Genomic DNA, 24,122 nt, shown 5'->3' on the forward strand with positions numbered 1-24,122 from the left:
GGGAATACAGGATGAAGGTGGCAGCGATGTCTGTGCCTTCATGCCTGAGCAGGCTGATGGAGACCAAAGGATTCTGGGCCAGATTCCTAAGGGTCTCCCCAGTAGCCTTGGGAGCTGGCAGCCACCACACTGAGCAGCGTGGCCGCATGCATGGAACACAATAATCCTTCCTCTGCGATGCTGTCTGGGCTCTGGGCAGACCCTGGCCCCATGGCCCGATGCCCTGGTTGCTTTCTCTCCATCCTGCAGGTACAACTGCCCCATAGCTACCTGACCCAGGTCCTGCCCCAAGCATCTGGATTCAGTCGGTGTGCTAAACCCCCAAATGAATTCCGTCTTTTAAAATCTGCCAAGTGACACTTGGAGTCTTAGTGTGGATACACAAAGATGTAGCAAGCTCTGAGGCTCAGCTCTTCCTGCCTGGATATGAACTTCTCAGCCTCCTGGTGGTTTTTGTTAGTTTGTTTTAGTTTCTGTTTTGTGAACAGCAAGACCATCTTTATCAGACAGAGACCCAGTGTAGGAATTAAGCATTATTTATAGTTTTCCCTTAATACTTTGAGGTATGATATGTCAGATGCAGATTATTCCTGGAAACTATTCCTAGATATAAATCCTACTTGAAAGAGTTTATTGTGGTTCATATTAATGACTGGCAAGTTGGAGGTTTACACAGATAAATATTATACAGTAATTCGGTGGATAAACAAATAAATTAGGTTTAAGCCCTGACCACAAAAGCTTTGATTGATCCAGAGGTGCCTATACATAGGGCAGCTCAACTGCCCTCCCAGGACCCTCGAGGTCTGGATTAGAGATTAAACAGGAGGGGGGTCCTGCCTTTGCAGTCTTCCTGCTTAGATGGGGAAATAAAATTGCTTGATAAGTAGAGAGGTTCATTGTTGACATTTTCAAGACAGCTAGGAACCTTGAGAATTTGAGATTTGACCTACATACAAGGGAAAGGACCATTCATAAGCTGTTAAATGCCCGGCAGAGTTGGACAGAGCTGGAGTTTGGGAGGACAATGGCATTTTGGAGATAGCCAGCACTGTGTTCTGGCCACACAGGCATGCTCTGGCTCTGCCAGCCCTGGGCTCTTGGGAAGATAGATGTCTGCTGGGTTTAAACAGCTACAAGGTATGAGGGGGACTTCTGAGTTTTCCTAGCCCTGGAGCAGGACACCAGTGTCAGACAATAAGTGTCCCCCTATGTTTGTGTAAATACCCAGACATGTGTCCACCGGGAAGATTCGGGGTGCAAGTGTCAGGCAAAGATAAATATACAGGGCAGCAGCAGAGTGGAGAGGGGCTCTCAGGAGGAACTGTCCCTGGCACAAAGCTGTGGGAAGAGGACGCTGTGTCCCAGCGGAATGAACTGTCTACCTCTCCATTCAAGCAGGTTCTGCTCTGGGCTGCAGCAGCCCCAAGGGAAATCAATTTGCCCTTTCCTGGAGGTGCTCGGGAGATATGAGGCTGGCTTTTAGAGCTGGTCCTTCCTTGGTGAAATGAGATTGTGGGTGCTGGTTTTGGGATTCAGAGTATGAGTGCAAACTTTCCAGTGCAGAAAGAAGTGCTAGTGACCCAAGATATGTCACTGTGTGTGTGTCTTAAAATTTTCTACCCTTATTTTAAACTCTGTCCAAAATTAGTTTGATCGAAAAATGAAGATGGGACTAGTTAAGCCCTGATGGCCTCGGGGTGAGCAGCCCAATCCTCCAGCTGAAGGGCTCCCGGGTCAAGGGCTGGCACTGCAGTGACCCAGCTCAGGCTGGTGTTGCTGCAAAGCTGCACTAAGCAGCAGGTCCCAAGGAATGACCAGAAACAAAGACAGCCCAGAGACCAGGACACTCCCTTTAATCTGCACACGGTGTGACTGGGTATGCAGCTGGCTGTGCCGTGGAGGTGGGATGCAGCCAACGCGCCCTCTGTGTCCTGGTGCCTGGGTGCTACTTCTGCTTTACAGCATCTGGAAAGCCCGCTGACTGGAGCAGGCCAGGGCTGGGAAGTTTTTCTCTCCTGGATTTCAGCCCTCCCATGCATGCTGAGAAAAAGAGCTTATTGTGGCTGAGCATCTCAAGTGGATAACAACTTTCTAGTTGTGGCAGAGGTCTCCAGTGCAGACCTCTGGGTGCCCCTGGGTGTCCAAGGAACAATTCAGGCTTTGGCTCGAGAGTCACCTCCCGCAAGCGAACTTCTCCAACCACAAAACAAACCAACAAAACAAACTAAAACAACCCATCTGGATCTCTGTCTTTCCCTCAGCCACCTAACTGTATCTGGACACACTTATTTCTTGGCTTGTTAATGTTTTTTTCCACTATGGTGTGGGTTCCTCGAGCTCAGGGACCCTGTTTCATGGTCAGTGCTCTACTTCTACGATTTAAAACTGTGCCCGAATTATAGGATGTGCTTTAAAAATTGTGAAATGAATGAATGTGCTTTGCAACATATGGGAGATTTGTTTAACTCCGATATGGTAAAACATGCAGACGCAGAAATGATGTCAAGAGGAAAGCTGACACGGGTCTTAGAAGAGATGTACAGACCACACAGGAAGCACTAGGCGAGTCAGGAGGGAAGAGCGTGAGCAGAGCCTTTATTGTGGCCTCATGAGAAGGGAAAGACAAGGCATATGGCAGGCCCAGTACTGCACAGCTGGAATAATTTTGGTGAGCTTTGGGCTCAGGTCCCCCAGGTGTTTAGGAGCTGTTGATAAGGGAACAGGAACTTTGCTTCCTGGATGTGGAAAAGCCAGACAGAAGGAGAAGTTGGAGCTTGGGCTCTGGATGGGTACTCTGCATATGCAAGGCTTACACACTGGCAAATTTTAAGTAAAGTAGAATTTAACACTGGCAGAGACAGTTCCTTCTGGGTCTGTACGGCCTCTGAGTCAAAGCATTATAAAATCTAGAAAAGAGAAAACATGATTGGTACAAAATGTCTCTTGGACATGTGCAGACACGGAGAAGTTGTGGGTGCAGATGTTTAGACAAACATGAGAGCCAAACATGACTGAAGCGAGCTAAAATAACTTGGGGCGACATTCTGTTTTTATGGGTTCTGAAACCAATGTGCTCCCTTTGGATAGTTTTGCCAGTGGATTCCTCAGTGGGGAAGGATCCCTTCTGATAATCCCCTCCAAAGCTTTTATTGCAACATAATACACATGAAAATAAAATCCAAAAAACCATGCCTCTGTCATAGGGGTGGAGGGCCCACAAATACTTGCTGAACACACCCAGGCCCCAGAGTCAGCTCAGGAAACAGAAGGTTACCAGCAGAAGGGGCCTCCTTCTGTCCTCTCCACAGCCAGTAGTAACCCTCATCCTAGCTTCCACCAGCAGAGGGCAGTCTTCTGGTTTTTTAATCTCAATCTGTGCCTAACTTACTCCATTCAAATCATATACATGAAGTTCATGCAATTATTGCATATGGTTGACGATAGCTCACTCTTTTTGCATCACTATATTCCATCTTGTGAAGACACCATGATTTATTCATCCTTTCAAATGTTAAGGAGCATTTGGCAAATTTCCAGTTTGGGACTATAGCCATTTCCCTAGCTCTTGGCCTGTTGATCTGTGTTGGTCTTTTAGTTTCAAGCAATAGGAGTTCATTTGTACACCGTGATTCAGAAAGATGAATTTATTGCAGTCATTCTGAGGTGCTCACTGAATAGAAAAGGGTGGAAATTCAGGTTTTGACATGGATGGTAGCGTTCCATCACTCTGAGGAAACATGAGATAGTCAATCTAAAAGGAAGAAAGATAGATGTTGACTCACGGTTTCAGAGGGTTTAGTCCTTGGCTGCTTGTCCCTGTTGCTTTAGGTTTGTCGTGGCCCAGTACATCACGGCAGACAAGCTTAGTAGAAGAGTCCTGTTCACATAACAGAGACAGGGAAGCAAGAAAGGCAAGGTCCCATGCTTCCAGTGACCCATTTCCTTCCACTCAGCCCTGCCTTCTGAGGATTCCACCACCTCCCAAGAGTGCCACAGGCTGGTGACCAAGCCTTCGACACTGGACCTTTGGGAGACATTCAAGCAGATGGGAGCCAAGGCTAGCCTGTTTAAGGGATCCTAGCAGCAAGAACTTTGCATAATCTCTTTAAGATGGAACAGAACCTTTCTTGATCTACCTAGTGTGGGGTTCCCCACCTATGTTGAGTGGAAAGTTGACAGACCATAGGAGTTTTATAGTGTGGCATGGGAAAAACAGCAAAGATCCCAGCTAAATCAATTGGGAAAAGTGGTTTTAAAAGGCTACGCTTTTTAGGACATCCCATATTTTTTTAACCTTCCTGGAGGGGATATTACCTAAGCTGGACTCCTTTCATGTATGTATTCGTATCTCAAGGCACTAATGTTTCAACATACAAGGAAATACTGACCCCAAACAGCTTGTGAATGAATGGGAGTGAGCAGAAAATATGTCGCAAAGAGCTGTAATGCAACTATAGGGATTTGGAGTGGGATTTTTTTTCTCTAGAAAATAGTAAAGTCTGAAAGGAGATAATCAGGGTTACCCTTCAGGAATAATAGCATGGCAAGTATTACACTAACATTCCTTCCTGTGGGTTTTAGTTGACAAAGTACCTTCCCCCAATCAGCTCTGACAGCTCTGACCAATATACGAAGGTGATTTGGGCCACGAACTTGCAAAGAATTTGGAGAAACAGCAACCAGCTACATTCAAAGGAAAATACAGAGACACAGAGGCCAAGGAAGAGGATATCTCCAAAGGAGGGCAGAGGGGCAGTCTTGGTGCCCCAGAGAAGTGAGAGGAGGTGCTAGATTTGGTGTCTTAGTGGCTGTGGCAGCCCTGCAGGGGCACCACTTGGCTGTGTCTCCCAGATACCAGCTTGAAGGAATGCAGCAGGCTGCAGAATCTGCTTCTGCCCAGCTTTCAAGCCAAGTCCCTGCTCTTCCAGGGCAGCTGCTGGTTGTGACAGTGTGGGTGGGTTTGGGTTGCAGCTCACACTGGGCGGCATGAAGCTGGCCCTGCACTGTCCCACACCAGTGCTCAGCTTCCAGCTCTCTCCTCCTTTTCTCTGGCCTTTCCCTGGGGCCAGACCTGCATCATGTCACCAGGAAGCCAGGGCCTGATGCATGAGGAACCTATACCTCACTCCTTGGTTCTTTGTGGCTCTGATGAAACATTTCGGCCAAGACACATAGGCGACCACACAGTATAGGTAGAATGTATTGTAAATCAGATACAGAGAAGTAGAGGCCTTCAAGTGAGAATGAGGACCATGTCACAGAGACATCCACCCTGAGTGCAAGTTTGGATATGTGTTTACACACATGAGGCTTCAGCAAATGACCCTGTTTTTCATGTTGACATTTTCCTTAGAGGTTACTTGGAATGTCTCAAAAAACATCTTCCTGTTCTTTTAAAGCACCAAAAGTTTCCTCAAAGGCCTTAATCATGAGAAATCTAGGAAAGAAATTTATCACAGACAGCTTCTGATCTACATCAGATCTCAGCCCAAAGAATGGGCAGTCTTTAAAGAATGCTTCCCTCTCTGTATCACTGGGTACAGACCATAGTGGCAAGGAAGGTTGTGCGCCTTGCTTTGGAAACGACAGATGGCCAGGTATGGTATGATGAAAATTGCATACAGTGTGTAACCTTAACATGTCCTTGTGCTCTGTGGTGTTGCTTTGGGGCCAAGACCTAATGAATGATTCACACGCAGAAGTCTCCTTATTTAGCTACGGACAGTGAAGGGAAGCTTTCTCATTTATCTCTAATGGCTACCACATACCATTTTGGACCCTCCTTGGTCCCTCAGGTCTGCCAATGAGGTTACTTCTCTATGCCTTTCTACTCGTGTCTTTTGCAGGGATCACCCTAACCAGTCTCTCACACCTCTAACTCCATCTCGGACCCACTTACTGGAGGGCTGGATAGACACTGAGGGGCTCCCTGGACAGGAGGGTGGGGACTAGCCAGGGGGCAGCTGCAGCCCGAGTTATTCTAGTCTGGGCCTGGTTGCTGGGCTTTTGCACTCCTGCTCCAAGGGGTCAGAGCCACACGGTCTTGGGGATCCTGGGGAGTTGCACACCTACCACCTTTCCTCCTGTTTTAGGGCTCTCAGGCCATGATGATTGTGGAAGTCCCACTGCACCTCCAGATGGCACGGAACTGCACCCCACGCCTTCTCCTGCTTCTCTTGTTCTCTTCCCTGTATAGCTAGAAGTCTCCTCCCCTTTCTTCCTCCTTCCTTTCTTCTTTTACTTTTCTTTCTTTTCTCTCTCTCACTCTCTTCCTCTCTCTTCCTCCCTCCCTCCTTTTCCTCATCCTCTCTTCTTTCATGTTTCCTGTATGGTATGTGGTATGGAGCGTGTGCTGTGCTCATGTTGCATGCAATGTGTGTGTGGTGTTAGGGGTCTGTGTGGTGTGATGGGTATATGATGGTGTGTATTGTGTGTGTGTGCATGTGTGTGTATGGTGCATGTGGTGTGTGTGGTATGGGATGGATATGTGGAACATACATGTGTGGGTGTGTGGTGTGTGGCACATGTGTGTGTGGGGGTACATGCATGGTGCATATGGTCTGTGTGTGATGTGGGCTTATGGCATATGTGTGCATGGGTGTGAGGTCGGGTGTGTGGTACACGGCACATGTCTGCTACATGGTGAGTCACTAAGCTGCAGCTCATCCTCTTCTGCTCCTTGGAAGCAGGACCTCTCCAGGCTGAGTTCTGCCAACAGAGGGTTCTAGATGGCTGTGGGTTGAAACTAGGACCCAAACATCTCGGTAGCCCTGGTCAGCAGGGTCACACTCTGGGGGCCAGGGACAGGGGGGTATGAAGCTGCCTCCAACTCCTTGCTAGGACTGGGTTTCCCAGGATGCTAGTGGCTTCTCTTTGGTTCTTAGCAATGGAGACTGTTTTGCCCTGGTACTGCACCCAGTCCCTCTTGCTTTTCAACATCCATCCTACCAACAGTATTAAGTTCTTCAAAGCAAGGGGCATGGCTTGCCTTCCAGATTCTTCATTCCAAGACCCCCCATCTGTCTTCATGTCTCACAACACTGCTCACAGTTCCTTGTAAGCTGAGAAGTAAATCCAAGTGATTGGTTTTAGATTCAGTACCTAATGTGATAACATGACTATTGGTGCAAACAGCCAGAGGAGAGGATTTTGAGTGTTTCTGCACACAAGATGCAAAGCCAGGTTTTGGAGAAGAGCAGACCTGAGAGAGTGAGCTGGAAACTCTGGGTCTGATTGGTGTTCACTGAGCTTCTGCACCAACTTTCACCCAAAAACAGTCTTGTATCAATAACTTTCCTTTCTGGTTCAGTTGGTTTGGATCTTTTACAACCGATAATCTGACTAGCCACTGGGGGTCTAAGAAACTGAGGTTCTGACTATAATCATAAAGGAAGGATAACCATTAAGACAGGGAAGAGTGTCCTTCCCTGAGGAGATAAGGAAGAGACTACCAGACACACAAAGGGATCCAGGAGCACAGGAAAGGGGCAGAACATACAAGGACATAGAGCTGGGTACGGTGGTGCATGCCTATAATCCCAGCACTCTGGAGGCCATGACAGATAAATTCAAGCGTGGCCAGGGTGAGCTGTGACTCAGCCAGAGCCTGTCTCAAAAGGAAACATAAAAAAAAGGGGTTGGGGATGCGTGCAAAAGCGGTGGGTTCAATCCCCAGTATCTCAAAAGAGGAAACACCCAAGTCACTGTAGGGAGGGTATATGCATGGGTCGAGTCCAACAATCTTTATTACAGTAGAAGAGGCCAAGTGCGGTGCTCAGCACTCTGTACCCTATGGGACAAGTGGCCTCCACGAATCAGGGGTCAGGCAGGTGAGTCTTGCCCAGTACCCAACGTCACAGCACAGCACAGGAGAAGGGCTGTGAAACAATGAGGTGTGCTTGGGCCTCTGAGGCAGAGTGTGCTGGGGAGGACATGGGCATCTGCATTTTAAAATGCCTCTCCACATGGAGTCACTTGCCACTACCACCTTTGGGGTAAGAGCAACACAGCCTGGCACTGGAGAAGGATGAGCCTGTCTCTCCCTCTCAAGAAGGTAAATGCCAAAAGGTGGTTTTCGTACATAAACTCTTATGAGACTTTATGAGGCACGACAGCCCTCCTGGGGTTGCCCTTTCACAAAGAAAGAGTGAGCTGTTCTTGCCACCTGTGACAAATGTCATGTGCACCAGCCAGACAGGTGCCAGTGTGCAGGGTTGTCACCAGAGTCTTGTGGCTGCTCTGCAAGGCCTCCCAGAAGCACCAGGTGGAGGATGCACAAGCAGGTGGGGTGACACCTGGAGTGGGGTTCCCTCACAGGTGATTAAGGAGTAGATGAGGAGTTGAAAAGTGACCTGTACTCTGGGCTCTTGAGGGTTGACGCTTCTCATCGGACCTTATAGGTTCAAAGACCTCCTCAGTGAGTTCTAGATCCACTGTTAACTGGATCTGCGACATCAGAACTTACAGATCTCTATTAACTCATAGGTTAAAAAAAAGTGATCTTTAAGGTAAGTGGTGATCCCTACTTTGAGGGATTTTACAGATCGGTGAGTGTCAAAACTTGGTATTGATCTGTGGTTACCAACTTTATATTGTTAGGACAAAGAAGACCTGCAAACTAGGATCGACTATAATCATAAAGGAGGGTTGTAACATAAAGGAAGGATAACCAGAATTCAAAAACTACTTGCTGGACTTTAACTACAGAACAATTACAGTGGCTTTCTCATGCTGTGGGAACTGATGCCGAATTTATACCAACTCATTTCTACCAAGGTGCCTAGAACTTGGGTACTTCGGGGCAGCTGTACCACTTGCAAATGTTGCTAATTTCCTTGCAGAAGTGTGTTAGGGCCTTAAGGGAACCCCAGGAATTCAAGGGCAGTCTCTTGGTATTTGCGTCAGTTTCCACTGCAAAGAGCTATGCAGGGATTGCTAGCAGCCAAACAACCCTACCACTCCTTTAAAATGAAGTCAAGCAGATTGTGGTGAACAGGATCGTGGAAGCCTGGAATTGGAGGGTTTCTGAGCCATGATCTTATCCCCATGGCTTTCAGATTAGTGCTGTGTGAAGCCACAGCAGTCTGCTCCAACCAACAGACCCCTATTTTTAATAATTGAGCTTTTAAGATGGAACTCATTTACTTAAAAAAAAAAAAAAAAGCTTGGACCCCAACAGTTCAATCTATTTCTAATTTAAAGGGAAAATGGAGGCTGGAAAAACTAAGAGTTTCCTGAGACCACCCATTTAGTTGGCAGCACTTGGTCACATATTACCAGCGTCGTGTACGCAGGATCCTTACTGTTCAAACTTCATGGCATCCATTAGAGCAGTGGTGGTAAACCAAGGGCATGCCTGCCAAAGCCCACTGTTTGTTATCACTGAAAACGCTGAAAGGTTCACCATCACTGCACTAGCGTTGGGATCTTATGTCTTCCCCAAAGGTCCCAGGTGGTGCTGCTGGGTACAGTGGGGCATAGTGGGAGGTCTTCGGGTATTAGGGGGTGCTCTTCAAGAGGAAAGGTGGGGTTGTCCTTTTTTCTCTTTGTATTTTCTGGCCACAACAGTAGTAGTTTTGCTCCATATGTGCTCCCACCATGATGTGTTCTTGGCACCAGGATAAAAGCAATGTGGCCAATGGACCATGGGGCTGGAACCTCTGGAACTGTGGGTGAAAATAAATCATTTCTCTTTATAAAGCGATCACCTTGGGTTATAGGAAAGGAAAGCTGATTATAGGAAAGGAAAGCTGATTACTAACAGAAAGTTGGCACTGAGAAGTGAGTCATTGCTCTGACTATACCCCACAATGTGGAAAAACCTTTAGACATGGTTTATGGCAGGAGTTTGGAGAAGTAGGCTAAAGAAACCCCAGAAAGATGGGTTAATGGACAAGTCTGATGAGGGATGAGAGAATGTAATGTTGAGACTGCGGACAGAAAAGGTTACGCTGATGAGGTTGCAGATGGATGCGAGGACTGGATGGTTTATCCTTGTTACAGGGCAGCAAAGGATCTGAATGCACTTTGTCCACACTGAGACAGTGAGAGGTTGGTGACTAACTTCCAGGTCATGGACTAACTTCTCTGTGGGGGAAATTTTAAGGCAGAATAGCATTCAAGTTTCAGCATTGGTTTCACTGGCTTTTACTCACATTTATAGTGAGCATTGAGAGCAGAGGTGGAGCAGAGCAGAACGACTGGAAGAATTTACACGCTAGTGAGAAAATTTGTAGTCAATGGAGATTGGCACCATTAAGATGAAGCCAAGTGCTTTGCTCCAAGACAAGAGGAAAGAGATGGAGTGCATCTCAGGAAATTCACAAGGCCATCCCATGTCACAGGCTCAAAGGTGTGCAGGTATGAATTTGTTTCAAAGACTTCACTGAGAAAAGAGCCCTGGGGTGTTTTGCATGGCCAGAAGTGTCCAAGGACTCACTTCCCCATGTTCAACCAGCAAGGCACTCAAGGGCCCACCTGCACCCTCTGCTGGGGGCAGACCACGCATCATTCATGGGGTGCTGGTCTTGCAGACATGCGGAATGGAAGAGTTTTGAGGTCACAAACCTTTCACTAAGATTTCTAAGGAAAGCCTGTGGGAGCTAGGTGGTGCAAGACTCTGCAAGGACCCCCTGACAAGGCAGTACGTGCAGACTTGAGTGGAGGTGGAGGTGCAGTGCAGTGCCAGCAATGCAGACACCTGCTGAGGGAAGCTGCAGGCGGTGTTGCAAGGCCAGCCTGGCACCGACTGTGTGAGGCATATTCAACAAAGGCACAGGGCAGGGTTTCTCAAGCCCTTTGGAGTCCACAGACCATTATACTATGTTATGGGAGCTGGATGCGGAAATAAAAGACTTAGTATTTCCCTACTATGTTGTGGGTTTGGTCCAATCCCTCCTTTCCATGTCCTGAGTCCTCCCTTTGGATTAGAACTGTCTATCCTGTGTCTGTTCCCACTGTTATATCTGGGAAGCACACAACTCCTTGAGTTTTACAGGATATCTCAGCTGTTTTCTTTGCATCTCAAAGATTTGGACTTTTGGACAATGCTGAAAGAGCTCTTTGGGCCTCCTAACGATGAACTACATAAACGCATTTTGTACTGGGAGGTGGGTGTGAGCCTCTGGGGGCCAAGGCCGAATGCCAGAGTTTGGATGTGATGTGTCCCCCAAAGGGAATGTGGTAAAGAGCTGCTCCCCAGGGCAGTGGTGCTAGGAGGTGATGGAGGCTTTAAGTGAGGCCACTGCAAGGCCTTCAAACAACTGCAGGCGTGGTCTTGAAGGAGACGGTAGAACCTTGGGCCCCCCTTCCTTTCTCTTCTTGCTTTCTGGCCACATGGTGAGGGTGAGTGGTTTTGCCCTAACATGCGCTAGTGCTGTGAGGTACTTCAGAGCCACTGCGTTGATCATCTCAGGTATTTGTTACAGGAGAAAGAAACTACCCACCAGTGTGTGCTCCGATTCTTGGGGTTGAACCAGCCTTTCCCACCACTCCGCTGCAGGGATCAGTTCTGTAACTTTGCCTCTTGAAGCATGGACCGGGTCTTTCCACACCCCAGTGCCGCAGTGTCACTGTGTGTGGCACACGGTCCCTACGCAGTGACAGTGGCAATGGTCTCATTAACTGTTGAGAATACCGATTTGTAAGCTCTAGGTCTGCATTTTTGCTCCCATTTTTGAATACCACTGAAGAAAGTCTCCTTAACATTATTTCTTTATGTTTGAAGAGTGTAAGACTAATATTTGGATGACTATCATTTTGTGATTCCAAGACCATGTTTTAGTAACACACTGCAGAGGTGCTGCTGTATGAAAGACACACTTTACTGAAACATCTGAACACAATGCTAAGCGCACAGTCTGCAGTAAAGCGGTTACTCCTGCCTTCCCACCATGGCGGGTGGGAACAGGGCTCCTCAAGGTATCAGGGCTCCACAAGGTATCACAGGTGACTGCGCCTGGCGTCTCACACTGGATATGGACTTCTGAGCAGTGCCGCAACAGCTCAGTTTGGGGCTCTTTAGGATGGACTAAAATGTATACTGTACTGTGAGGTGGATGGGAATCAGGGGCCACGACAGAAGGCCAGGGCTTGGGTCTTTTAAAGACCCATGTGGTAAAGGGCCTTCCCAGAGCTCCTCCAGTGGTCGGCCACACAGTAAGCTGACAATATCGAGTTAGAACATAAGTCAGTAGCAAACAGTGACTAACTATATACCCTGAAGCAATGTTCTTCAAATTGTGTTCTGAGCTTAATGGGCCATGAAATCCATTCAGTGGATTATAAAGCATTAAAGTGTGTGGGTACACACACACACACACACACACACACACTCGCACACACAGGCACACACGCACGCTTCTAGAAAAGTAAAATAGCAATACATATTGCATCCTTTAAGGGTAAATACTATTTCATAAACCTTTTTCAACCACATATATGCATGAACACATGTATGTCAGGATATAAAATATCTTTCACAGTTCTCTGGGGTAAAGTATTCCAGCCCTTGAGAAAGGACTCTGTCTGTGTGTGTATGTGTGTGTTTCACTTCTGAGCAATGACTCTAAACCCTAGACAGTTCCAAGCCTTCTCCCCTAATAGCAATCTCTGACCACAGTCTGACGCACTGCCATTTTCTGGACAATCTCCCCTTGCCACAGTCCTGGTGGCGTCACTGAGGGAAAGCTGCAGAGCGCATCTGAATGTGGGTGGGAACCAGCCCCAGGTTCCAACCTTCGTGGTACCAGGCACAATGCCAGGAGCTTTATGTACACAATTCTTTACAGATCTGAGCTGCTTGCTTTTATTGGTAGCCGGGTCTCACCTGTACAGCTGGGGCTCCTCACACAGAACATGGGCTGAGAGACTGTTTAAAAATAAATTAATTCAACAAAATATTAGTTTCAAACTAAATAAAGTATTTACTCATTTATACCTACTTCAGAAATATAAAAGTACTATATAAAGCTTTACTTGTATTGATTAAATCATGACTTTTATACACAGAAAGGTGGAGGCACTGGTACTTGTGGTGATGGCAATATTCCTCTTACTTTACCACCATGTCTCAAGTAGGTATGCAACATTAACCTTTGACTCTGAGCTGCTATAAATTACCATTTTAACACAACACCACACGTTCCAATTTCATCTAAAATAACTTAATAATAATAATAATAGACATGATCCCAAGGGAAAATGAAAACAGTAACTGTCCAAAGGCTTGTCAATATGTCAATGTACATCCAATGTGGGGCATAGTTGGCCTGTGACTGAATGCAACTTGGGAGAGAGAACACAGTTTCCACACTGGAAGGACCTTCATGCTGATCTGGTTCAGCTCTGTATTCCTCATGGTAGGAAATGGATGCACAGGTGGGCAGCTGACTTCTCTGAGGTCACCCGCTTAGCCAGTAGGAGAGATGCCACACGTCTCCCAACAACAAATCTAGAATGCTTTTCATTTCATAACACAAGTTCATACCATAACACACTCACATTTTTAAGAGATCAAATCAGATATTAAGGAAAGCAAATTCATGGTAATATTTTATACTGAAAAAATCCTAAAGAAAAAATTTAATAAAATATATGTTGACAATGATGTTCGCGTTAATACAATGTGTGTGGAATGCCATGCTGTCTACACTGAGGGCAGTGGCTTGCTGGTGTACGAATCCATTAGCACGTTCGTGTCACTCTTGGGGACCAGCCACCTTCCCATCCGCGTCTCCTGGGATAACCGTCCTCCACAAGAACTTCTCATTTGGTTTCCAGAGAGACGGCTCCAGTGCTGCCGTCCTTCTGGAGGTGGCGGTGGGGGGCGCCTTTTCACACAGCGTCTCTATCACGGCCAAGTCTGTGAGTTTATTGAGACTGTCGTCATTCTGCTCATTCAAGATGTCCCAGAAATCTTTTGGTCTCTGCTTTGCTTTCTCTGCGGGCCCTGAAAGAACTTTCCTTGGCAGTCCTGTGGGACTGTTCCCTTGACTTTTAAAGAGCTCATCAAGAATAGAAGTGTCACCAAGCAAATCTTTCACACAAGAGTTTTCTGATGTTGGATTTTCTGTCTTGCTGTTTCCTAACTTGAAAAGGGGGCCATTTCTTGCAATGCCCTTTCTTGTGAGGTCCCGTTGGTCTTCCAGGGCCTTCCCAAATGTGCTCCCCTGGGCCTCAGACTTCCTGTGCAGCATGTGAGACACGGCAGTGCCCCTAGGCGTGTGGCTGTTTCTCCCACTGTCAATGTCTGGAGCAGAGCTAGGGGGTGACCCCTCAGCTTTTGCATCATTAGAAGACACTTCTTCTCTGCAGGACTCATGATCTTGAAACCTAACTGATTTTCCTTTATTTATTTTTGGGCTACAAGTCTGGGAAAATTTGTTGGTAGAATCAGTAGTCAGAGTTTTAGAATTTGACAGCTTTTCTTTTATCAGAAGTTCTCTTTCTTTAGATTTTTTCTTGACTCTCGTTTCTTCCTTAGGGGCAGATGTGATTAATTCTGAAGTCATGTCCACAAAAAATTCTTTTACTTCTGGATACTGAGAAGCATAAAAGTCTTTCAGCATTTCCTGCCGTTCTTCTGATGTAGCATCAGTTATATGCTTAGCAAATTCTTTTATGGAAGAGTTAAAGTAAGAGGCCATTTCTTCAAATTGCTTTCTAAAGAGAAAAATGAATAAAATCAGTGGTTATTTTTATTACCTTTTATCTTTGAGGAACTCATCATTAATGATAAGAAAAGTAGAAGCAAAACTAAATAGTTTTGTTCCTTAAACACATCTCTGCTTAATTCCATATGAAAATGCATTTTATCCTAGAGAATATTGGCCCCCTTTCCTCAAGTTAATAAAAAAGTTTTTAGCTCATGAAATCACTAGATTCTTAAGTTATTCTGATTTATACTGTTAGGTATTTCCTGGGAATTATGGGATCCCAGCATGCTACTCTTCCAGTGAGCCATTATATGACTGACATGAGAATCATAATTTATATAATATGTATTTGAAAATCTATATGGAATTCAACTCCCATGAAATAATAGTCAGAGAAAAGTTCTGAAAATGAATATATTAAGACATTTTTCTTCTCTCTCTTCTTTTCCTTCCACAAATAACAAAAATATCCCTGAAGGAAAGTTTTAAACTGATAAACCTAGATTCTTTTTTCCTCAATTGGTCCAGCTTTAGCATAGACAGCCGACCTTAGAAGTGAGAGATTATTTGAAGAAGTAAGCTACTGTCTTAGTATAAGACACTAATAAGAGCTGTTATATTCGTGGATGAGGAAATGGGCTTTCTGGAACCCTGTTGGACTCTGCTCCTTTCCCTATTCGTAGGAAAAGGTGCTACCAACTGAGTTGTGGCCCCCCACCCCACCCCAGAATCACCCTGAAGTATCTGAAGTAACAATATTTGGAGACAATACTTTAAGAGGCATAAGCATATATGAGGTCGTAAGGGTGGGGCCCTAATCCAACAGGAAGAAAGGCTATGGAGTTAACATGCAGGGTTCTTAAAGTATTTCACTGCACAAGAAATAATGAGATATTATCTTGTTTTTTAATCCTTCCCCTCTGTTTTTAACTCTTTTTCCTCTCCACCTCTCCATCCCCTATTCTCTTCTTCTCTGCCACACAGAGGACATAGTGAAAAGAAGGATCATCTGCAAACCAAAAACTGAACTAGCTGCACCTCCATCTCGGACTCCTGGATTCCAGAATGGTGAGAGATAAACTTCTGGGGTTTAAGCCCCCAGGCTGTCTTGTTTTCACAGCAGTCCAAGCAGAGCAGCACAGAGAGCATTGGTTTGCTGACATGGAGCTTGTGCCATGAATCAGGGAAGTCCCATGCTGGGAAATACTTCTCAAGCCACAGACGGTGTTGTAGAACATGACTGCAAGTCTCAAAGCTGCATTAATGCAGCAGACGTTCCTCAGGCCCTATTATGTGGTAGGTACTACCGCAGCAGCAAGTATACCACAGTACACAAGACCCAGAGTTCCCGATCTTCAAGGAGTTTCCAGTCTATTAGAACAGAGTGCTGATGAGTCCTGTGATAGAGAGCCCAAGTGCAGCTCACAGAAGGACACCTAAGCCAGTGACCAAGGGTGGGCCAAGTGGGTAGGGAGGGATTCTCACTGCCTCAAGTCAGCCAGGAAAACAGTGCGAGGACACCTTCCAGGGAGAGGGGACAGGTGTACAGGCTCAGTTTGGAGGGGACCTGGGTACAGAGGGTGGGGGAACCTGCTGATAGAGGCTAACAATCTTAAATGAACTGTGTGCCCAGCTGAAAACGTTTACCCACACTCAACAGAAAAAATAATGATTTGCTATTATTGCAGGAGTGTGAACACATCAGGTCTGTGTTTCCTTTGATGTCTGGGGCCGTCAGAAACGTGTGTTTCTGTCTGTGCTGGCTCCTGGAGCTCACCAGTGTCCTGTTCAAGGTTCTCAATCCAAACTCTAGCCAAGCCCTGGCCCGCCATCACCCTCAGCTCCAACAGAACACTCAGCAACACACACACAAGCTCCAGCCTTCGCCTTAGAAATCACCAGCATTATTGTTGGAAAGCAGGCAAGCACACTCTTAACAGGTTCCAGTTTCTACTTCAAATGAAGTAATGAGATTATTTTATTAATCATCTTCAATCCATTTCGCTGCTTTCAAATAAATACTTGCACAGATTTAGTGACTGGCAAGGTTACAAGCTGGCTTCTTTTATTTATTCAAGAGATGGTGGTGTCTCGGCAGCTGCCAAAGTGGCTTCACCTCTGCTGTGCTGACCCCACGGCCTCCCGTGCCCTTCATCCTGTCCCCTCCGGAAGACTGCTGCAAACCCTGGGATGTGCGTAGCCTGCGAGTAGATTATGCCACATGGCTGCCCCTAAAGGGCGGATCGTCATTAACACTCACTTTATTTCTGCCTTCTAACTCGCCTTCCTCATTCAGGGATTTCAAAGAGATTTTCTCTGCACTGTAACCAGAAGCAGAAGCCAGCACTGCAAGGGGAACAGGAATCCACAGTCAACTCCCGTCAGCCACTTAGGGAAACCGGGGAAGGAAAGCGACCTGCACCAAGGCTAAGTATTCCTCAGCAAGGCTTTCAGAAGGAGTTATGGGCAGATGATAAAGTTCGAAATCCCCTCTTCTTGAGGAGCCGGGGCAGAATGCAGCTGCAATCACTTTCTTCCTGCATCAGCTTTCTGAGGGATGGTGGGGCTGAGGTCTACACAGGGACAGTCGTGTAGCCACAGGGAGCTCCATAGCCTTCATTCTGGCCACCAGGCGGAAGGGAGAACTAACCCTTTCTCTTTATTTTACATACATGCTGTAAAGGCAATGAGGACACACAGGCTCTTCAAAGAGTGGTACAATGTCCATGGGCAGGCCCTCAGGGAAAGGGCACACTCTGCAAGACCCACTGCTGCAACTCTATCTGTGGCATGTGTCTGCCTGTGGCTTGTGTACACAAGTGTGCATGTGTGTGTGCGTGAGTGTTGATGTTCCCTTTCCCAGAAGGCATGGGCAGCTCAGAGCCACACCACCAGCCTGGTGATTGGAGGGAACATGTAGCTTGGCACTGCCAGTCCCCAGAGGGGAGCACCCCGACTTTGCACTCCAGACCCTGGCTCAGCTGACTCCTACACCATCTTCGGTCATCATTCCTAACAGCATCCACATCCGGGCAGATGTCTCACCCCACGGTTGAGCCTCCACTTTCTGTACCTGATCTCCACAGACACAATCCCATGCTTCTCCCCTACTTCAAGATTCCACCCATCAGTGTTGTTTCCAAATCCCGGAACTCAGCCTTCCCCTGCTCCAGCTCAGCTGCTCGACTTCAAGCCGTCCAGTGTACTGGCCCTCCTGCCTGTTCACTCTCAGCGTGGGTCTGCCTGTGTCATCACTGCTCCACAAGCACCTCTGGTCCCTTGCTTCCCCCATCCTCCAGTCTAAGTCCTGGTAAAACCCAGCATCTCCCCACCCTGTGCCTGGGACAGCACAACTGAAGCTTGCTGAATAAACCCACCACACTGGGCAAAAGGCTTTCCTGTCTGACTCCACATCACCTCGGAAATCTAATATCAACAAAGCTTGCTCTTCTGCTTTACAAATAATTTATTTCATAAATCCTACCCCTGTGAACTGAGGCCTTTAATTCTGATTCACCAAGAAGAATGTCACCACGTCTGCCCATTTCGGTCACTTCTCTTTCAATGCCTCTCAAAGGCCAGTCCTTGGGTGCTGGGCTAGATGCTGTGCTCATCTGCCACCAGGCCTCACTCTTCCTGGCATCATCCTTCTCTAGATCCTTCCCCACCTGCCATGCCCCACGTCTTTTCCTGTAGCAAAGTAGAACTTACTATCTTTCCAAGTATTTTTTTAATCTACCATGGACCCCACAATGTCCTCTAGCTACATGGTTCTTCCTCACATCCAGAGTTAGCCACTGCAGGGCTTCCCCATTCCCTGCTGGCTCCTGCCTCAGTGTCTGCCACTGTGCCATTCAGACTGCGTGAGCCAAGGGAGCAATGAACTCTCTGCCGCCAATGCCAGGCCTCTTTCCACTTCTGATTCTGCAGAACCTAACAAGTTCCCTTCCTCTTTGAAACCCTTACCTAGACACGAGGAGCTCACACTGTGAGCCCATCCTGGGACTACTCTGCACTTGTACCTGCAAAAGAAGCGGCTTCTCCAGGTCCTACCTTGGGGCTCCTCCCTCCTTCCTGTACTCTGTGCCCAGGCTGTTGGCACAGAGCTATGGCTCTGAAAATCATTTAACCTCTGTGCTGATGGCTCCCACGCTTGTACCTCCAGGCCCAGTCCCACAGTAAGCATACCCACTGTCTATAGTTCCATAGAATCTCAGACTTAGTATGGGAAAAACAGAACTCTCGACTTCTTTCATTCCAAACTTCCCTCCTGGTTTTTCTCATTTAGAAAACCTATGCTGGTCTCTTTCCTTCCCGAATCATTTGGCTCTGTCTCACGGCAACCACGCTACTGCAATCCACCATCACCTGGCTGCTTATTGTCTGCCCTTGTCCACCTGCCCTCTTCCACACTGACGCAGGAAGACGCTGTGAACACACGCCAGGCTGAGTCATTCTCCGTCAGCTTTCCACTGTTCCTGGAACACAATCCTGATCCCTTCCAGTCCCAGAGGCTGAGCCCACTCCAGCCCACCTCAAAGAGAAATTGGGCCAGGGACATAGCTCAGAGGCATAACACCTGCCTGGCAAGTACAAGGCTGTGACTTAATTCGTGGTACCAAAAAAAAAAAAAAAAAAAAAAAAATCAATTCATGAATTCTTTTTTAAAAAAATCTGGAATTTTTTTTTTAAAGTGAGAAAATTCAGCCTTTCCTAAAATATCCAGCTATCACGTGTGGTTATAATTAAAGCTTTACTATTTTATTAAGCAATCACACTTCTTTTGATAGCTATTCTTAAGGTCGAGAGCTGTCACTGAGGACATACCTGCGGATTCCTTTAGGTGTCTCTCCGATTATGAACGTAGCCTGGTCTGTGCGGCAGACTTTCTTCACCTTCTGGCGGACAGGGTGGGAAACGAAAAGGGGGAATGAGATACCTTCCCCACTCCACAGCTGGTCAGTCTTTTTGGGCGCCACGGTATCCACACTCGCTTTTACTTCAGATGGCTGAGAAGGGGGAAGGAAGCAAAACTAAGTCTGGGAAGAGCAGTCAGCTTTGTGTGGACATAAAGAACACGCTGCTTTTCCCCAATACATCCTAATTGAGGAGGATCACCTCTCCCAACTGAAATAATTGCTAGACGATGTCAGTCGAGACCTTTAAAAAGATACATAGGGAAAACATATTTCTCTTGTGAAGCTGTGGACATACTGATACACATGCCGACACCTACTACTCCAGTAGAAAAGTGTTAGTGATTCTATACACGATGGCATAAAATGCTATGGCTTTTTAAAATTTTAAAATTCAGTAACTGCAAATTTATTAGGTAATCTTTCAGTTAATTTATACAAATAGATATACAAAAAGGAATAATCTTTATGTGAGAAACTATTTTCTTAAGTATTTGTCAACATTTTCTTTATTATAAAAATATTTAGTGATTAAGATGTTAACTATAGTTGGGAAATTATGGTTAGAATTAAACTGATTTTATAGCTTATTTAACAGAAATTGTTACTAATTGTGTGTCAAGAAAAAATAACTTTAACTTTATGGTTCCAATTTCCTTGACAAGCACAAATGGTTGAAAGCCTCTGTTCCATTCCAAAAAGAAAACTACTAGGTATATTTTTTTCTCTGTACAACTTAACAACAACAACAAGACTACTTAAAATAAAAAGTAAGAAAGTCATAGATATCAATGAGGGATGAATGCAAAAACATACCATAGGTAGAGTTCCATAGCCCAGAGAATGCATGTGGTTCCAATGAATTGAGTTCAGATGAAATTATAAAGAACATATAAAACCCATTACCATGAAAGTATGCACATGTAACAAATATAAGAATTCATATCTGAGGAATTATAGATAATAAGCAATCTGAAGAAACTTCAAATCTTAACCAGGTCTGGAAAGATAAAGAAGAAATAGAATCCACGAACAAGAGGTAGACATTGTATAGGTAGCTTTGAGAAAGAACCAAATATAAACTTTAAAAAAGAAATGCAAAAAAGGCAGAAAATATGAGTGAACAAGTAGACTAACTAGCCCTGAATGACAGTTGATAAAGCAGAATTATTATTTAGAAGGTATTTTAGGTATTTTTTAAAAAAGAGAAATTAAGAGAAGACATCCACAAATTTCTAAAACAAAGAACAGAGAAAATGAAAGAGATGACATTAATAAAAGGACACAGAAATTAAAGAAAGTATGGGCATTTAAACTGAAAACAGGGGATCCTTATTAGCAAAATGACAAATTTCTTTTTCGTTATGTTACTGAAAAAACAAATATCTTAAAAATTATCAGACAGAAAAGACAAGAACATATCCACAAGGAATGGCAAATACCAGACTTCTCATTAATGTCACCCCATGAACAGTTAATGGCATAATATCTTCAACATGCAGAAGCAGACCTGTGAACCTGCAGTTCCATGCTCAGTTCACTATCATTTAAGACAATTTCAAATATACAAGGAGTATTAGTGTTTATGAGACATAGATACTTGATAATAATACACTTTTCTTTTTATAGTCCAATGGGATTGAAACAAGACACATCCAAAGAATACAGACAGGTAAAGGTTTTTCATTCCACAAATATTTACTAAATACCTATTATGTTGCCATTACCAGTCCACTGCATTTGAGAGACAGAAACACAAATATATTTACATATACAAAGGGGCCCCTACCATAAAGGGGGTTTAAATGATAAGCCCATTTTGGAAAAAATATAGCACATTTAGGCTTTTTTTTCTTCTAAGACATTTCTAACATCAGGTTTGTTTTACTGGAAAAGACTTACAAAATATATTCTTAAACAGTTATTCTTTAATAGGAAACCATTTCTAATGAAAACAAACTGACATCTTCGAAAGCCACTGTGGCTCACGTGGACAGTCACAGAATGCCAAGTGGCCAGGCTGAACCAGCTTTGCTTTGCTTGGTAACATTGGAAATCCTTTCCTTAAAAACACTTTTAAAAAATTATGTATTAACACATTATTAATAAAGAGAGGAAAATGTTGACTTTTACAGGCAAGTTTGAAGGAGATTTGATGTTTTTCTTTGTATCACAAAACAAGTTAAATGCTAGAAGTTCCTAAAGGCTAACCATCTCAGACAATCCACTAGAAATACTTAGTATCACAAGGAGAGCTGAGATGCTTACAGAGGCAAAGGGAGTAAACCCAAAGAGAGGGAGCCAGGCCAGCTAAGAGCCCTGCTGCCTTCTATACTGCAATTTCTGAAGCCACAGAGAGATCAAGGCAGGCAATGGTAACTGGCAATTATCTATGTGATTATGCTGGGTCTTTCTGACTCTGGCAGCATTACAAAGTTCATGTTTTGTACAAATGCCTTTTCTTAAGTCACTTTTATAAAATTTTCAGGGAAATTCAGTCTTTGCAGCCACAGCTCTCAGATACTTGGATCTTTTAACCTTTGCCGACTATGCCTCATTTTAAAAACCTGATGCCTTTAGATAGTAATAAGAGAAGAAAATCATCCTTCTCTTAAAAGGGCACAGCATCCTACCTTTTATTTTTGAAAAAAATCTATCTAGTTTCAGATTTTAAATTAGTTTTTTGGGGGTAGCCCTTTTTCCATGCTCATACCACCCTTTGACCTAAGCAGGAAAGGTTTTCTGTTTTTAAAAACTAATGTGATTCCACTAGACCATGGAGATAATCCAGGATCAATCCCAGCCAGCTGATTAGCATATTTGACTGCACCCATTCAATTAATTCAAAGTCAGTGAGTTTCAAATTTGATGGCATCTAACCTACCACTCCAATTTCCTTTTGTCAGGTAAGATAACGTGTCACATAAAAGGCTCCTAGGACTAGTTCATGGACATCTTTTGGGGGAGGCGTTCTGCTTTCCATTGAGGAGGTGTGGGGGGCTCCTTAACCTGGGTCCACCGAGCCTCCAGATGAGTTTCCAAAACACAGGTGCCTTAGAAACCCCAGGCTTTACACTCTCTGGAATACACAGCATTAGAGCTAAGTCAAGTTGCCTTACTTTCATTAAAGCAGTAGCTATTTATTGAAAAGCTCAGCTAAAAAAGAAAAGCTGTAGATGTTTAATATAGAAATGTAAGAAACTGACCAAAAATTTTGTGGACAGTGATACTTATTGATTACATTAGCATTTTTCTATTACTGTGCTATACATGGAATCTATGCGAGGGAACTGCACTCGAACAGTTTAGAGAACATTTAATGGGAAAATCCTACTAATATTCACTGACGTACGAGATGGTTTTGGAGATAAATTGCTAAAGAACTATAGAGGACGCCTCAGTAAGAGTAGCAAGAAAATGAGCAAAGTTGGTAGGAACACCTCCAAACTGTAACAAACAGGGAAGAGGCATTAACAATCTGGAGAGCAAGTTCCAAAGGTAAGTATTAGTAGCTGGTAGTTTTCATTTTGCAGGAGAAATACTGCTGGCAATTTCTGCTGTTTCAAACTTCCTTGGTTAATTCTACAGACATACCTGCTGCTGGCACAGATCATGTTATACCCTCTCCTCAGTGAATTCACATGCAGATTACACTTTGCAGCAGAAGCAGGGATGTAGTGAGCCAAGGTCAAGCAGCAACATCGCAACATTGCTTTCACTACGAGCAATTAGTGAAATCTCTTCTTGAGCAGATTTGGAATGGTTCTGCCTATCCAGCTAGTTACTCTACAATATGCCTTAGCGATACATGAGAATAAAGAACGGTGTATATTTAACAGCTATAGTGACTGCTTCTATAACAACCAGATGATCAGGCTTAGTTGGTCCTGGGAAAACTGGAAATGGAGATTTTTCAAAGGAACTGACACTTCTGGTTGTTCTGACCCATTCAGAAGCTGAGCAGAAGACTTGACTTAAAGTTCTGATCCGGCTGGGGATTTAGCTCAGTGGCATAAGCGCCTGGTTTGCAACCACAAGGTCGTGAGTTCGATCCCCTACGGGGGTGGGGGTGGGTGGGGGGAGTCCCGATTCGAAGATCATTCCTGAAGGTGGAAAACTAGTACAGAGCTTAAGGAAACGCTCTAAGGTCACCACTGCCTGTGACCACACCCTGAAAAGAGCCAGATCATCTCAATGTTGCAATAAAGCCTAAAAGGAAGGCGTTCCTTCACTTTCCTTCATTAAACCTTAACAGTGAAGTCTGAGGCAGTGATGTTTCTGCTTTACACATTTACACATTTGTTCAAATAAAAGATAAAGAAATCTCTCCTTGGTTCAGAGCCAAGTTGTAAATAGATAAAAGGCATAATGTGCATACCTTTGCAGCAGGGCATCAGTAACACAGTGAAAACAAATAGCACACTACAAGTAAATTCAATCAAATGGCATTTGAGAGAGTAAAAACAGCAAACACTTTTCAGTGTGTACAAGTGTGAAAACCCTCACAAGTAATGATTCAAGGTTTCTACCTGTTATTATAATGCCATTT

General features: G+C 44.9%; 1 protein-coding gene across 6 annotated transcripts in view; it reads right to left on the reverse strand.

Moving 5' to 3' along the window:
• Nucleotides 1-12,902: 12,902 nt before the first annotated feature.
• Ercc6l2 (ERCC excision repair 6 like 2) overlaps nt 12,903-24,122 on the reverse strand; it is a 114,024-nt gene continuing 102,804 nt past the window's right edge. For all 6 annotated transcript variants that reach the window (XM_063227388.1, XM_063227389.1, XM_063227390.1 and 3 more), the window contains 2 exons: nt 19,485-19,666; nt 12,903-14,664 (listed from right to left, as the gene is read on the reverse strand). In XM_063227388.1, the coding sequence (XP_063083458.1) occupies nt 13,701-14,664; nt 19,485-19,666 (1,146 nt within the window). In that variant the 3' untranslated portion in view covers nt 12,903-13,700. The remainder of the gene's footprint in view (nt 14,665-19,484; nt 19,667-24,122) is intronic.

Source organism: Cavia porcellus, unplaced genomic scaffold (assembly GCF_034190915.1).
Source record: "Cavia porcellus strain 051 isolate PalLab524CR breed Dunkin Hartley unplaced genomic scaffold, mCavPor4.1 scaffold_17, whole genome shotgun sequence".
Taxonomy (NCBI): Eukaryota; Metazoa; Chordata; class Mammalia; order Rodentia; family Caviidae; genus Cavia; species Cavia porcellus.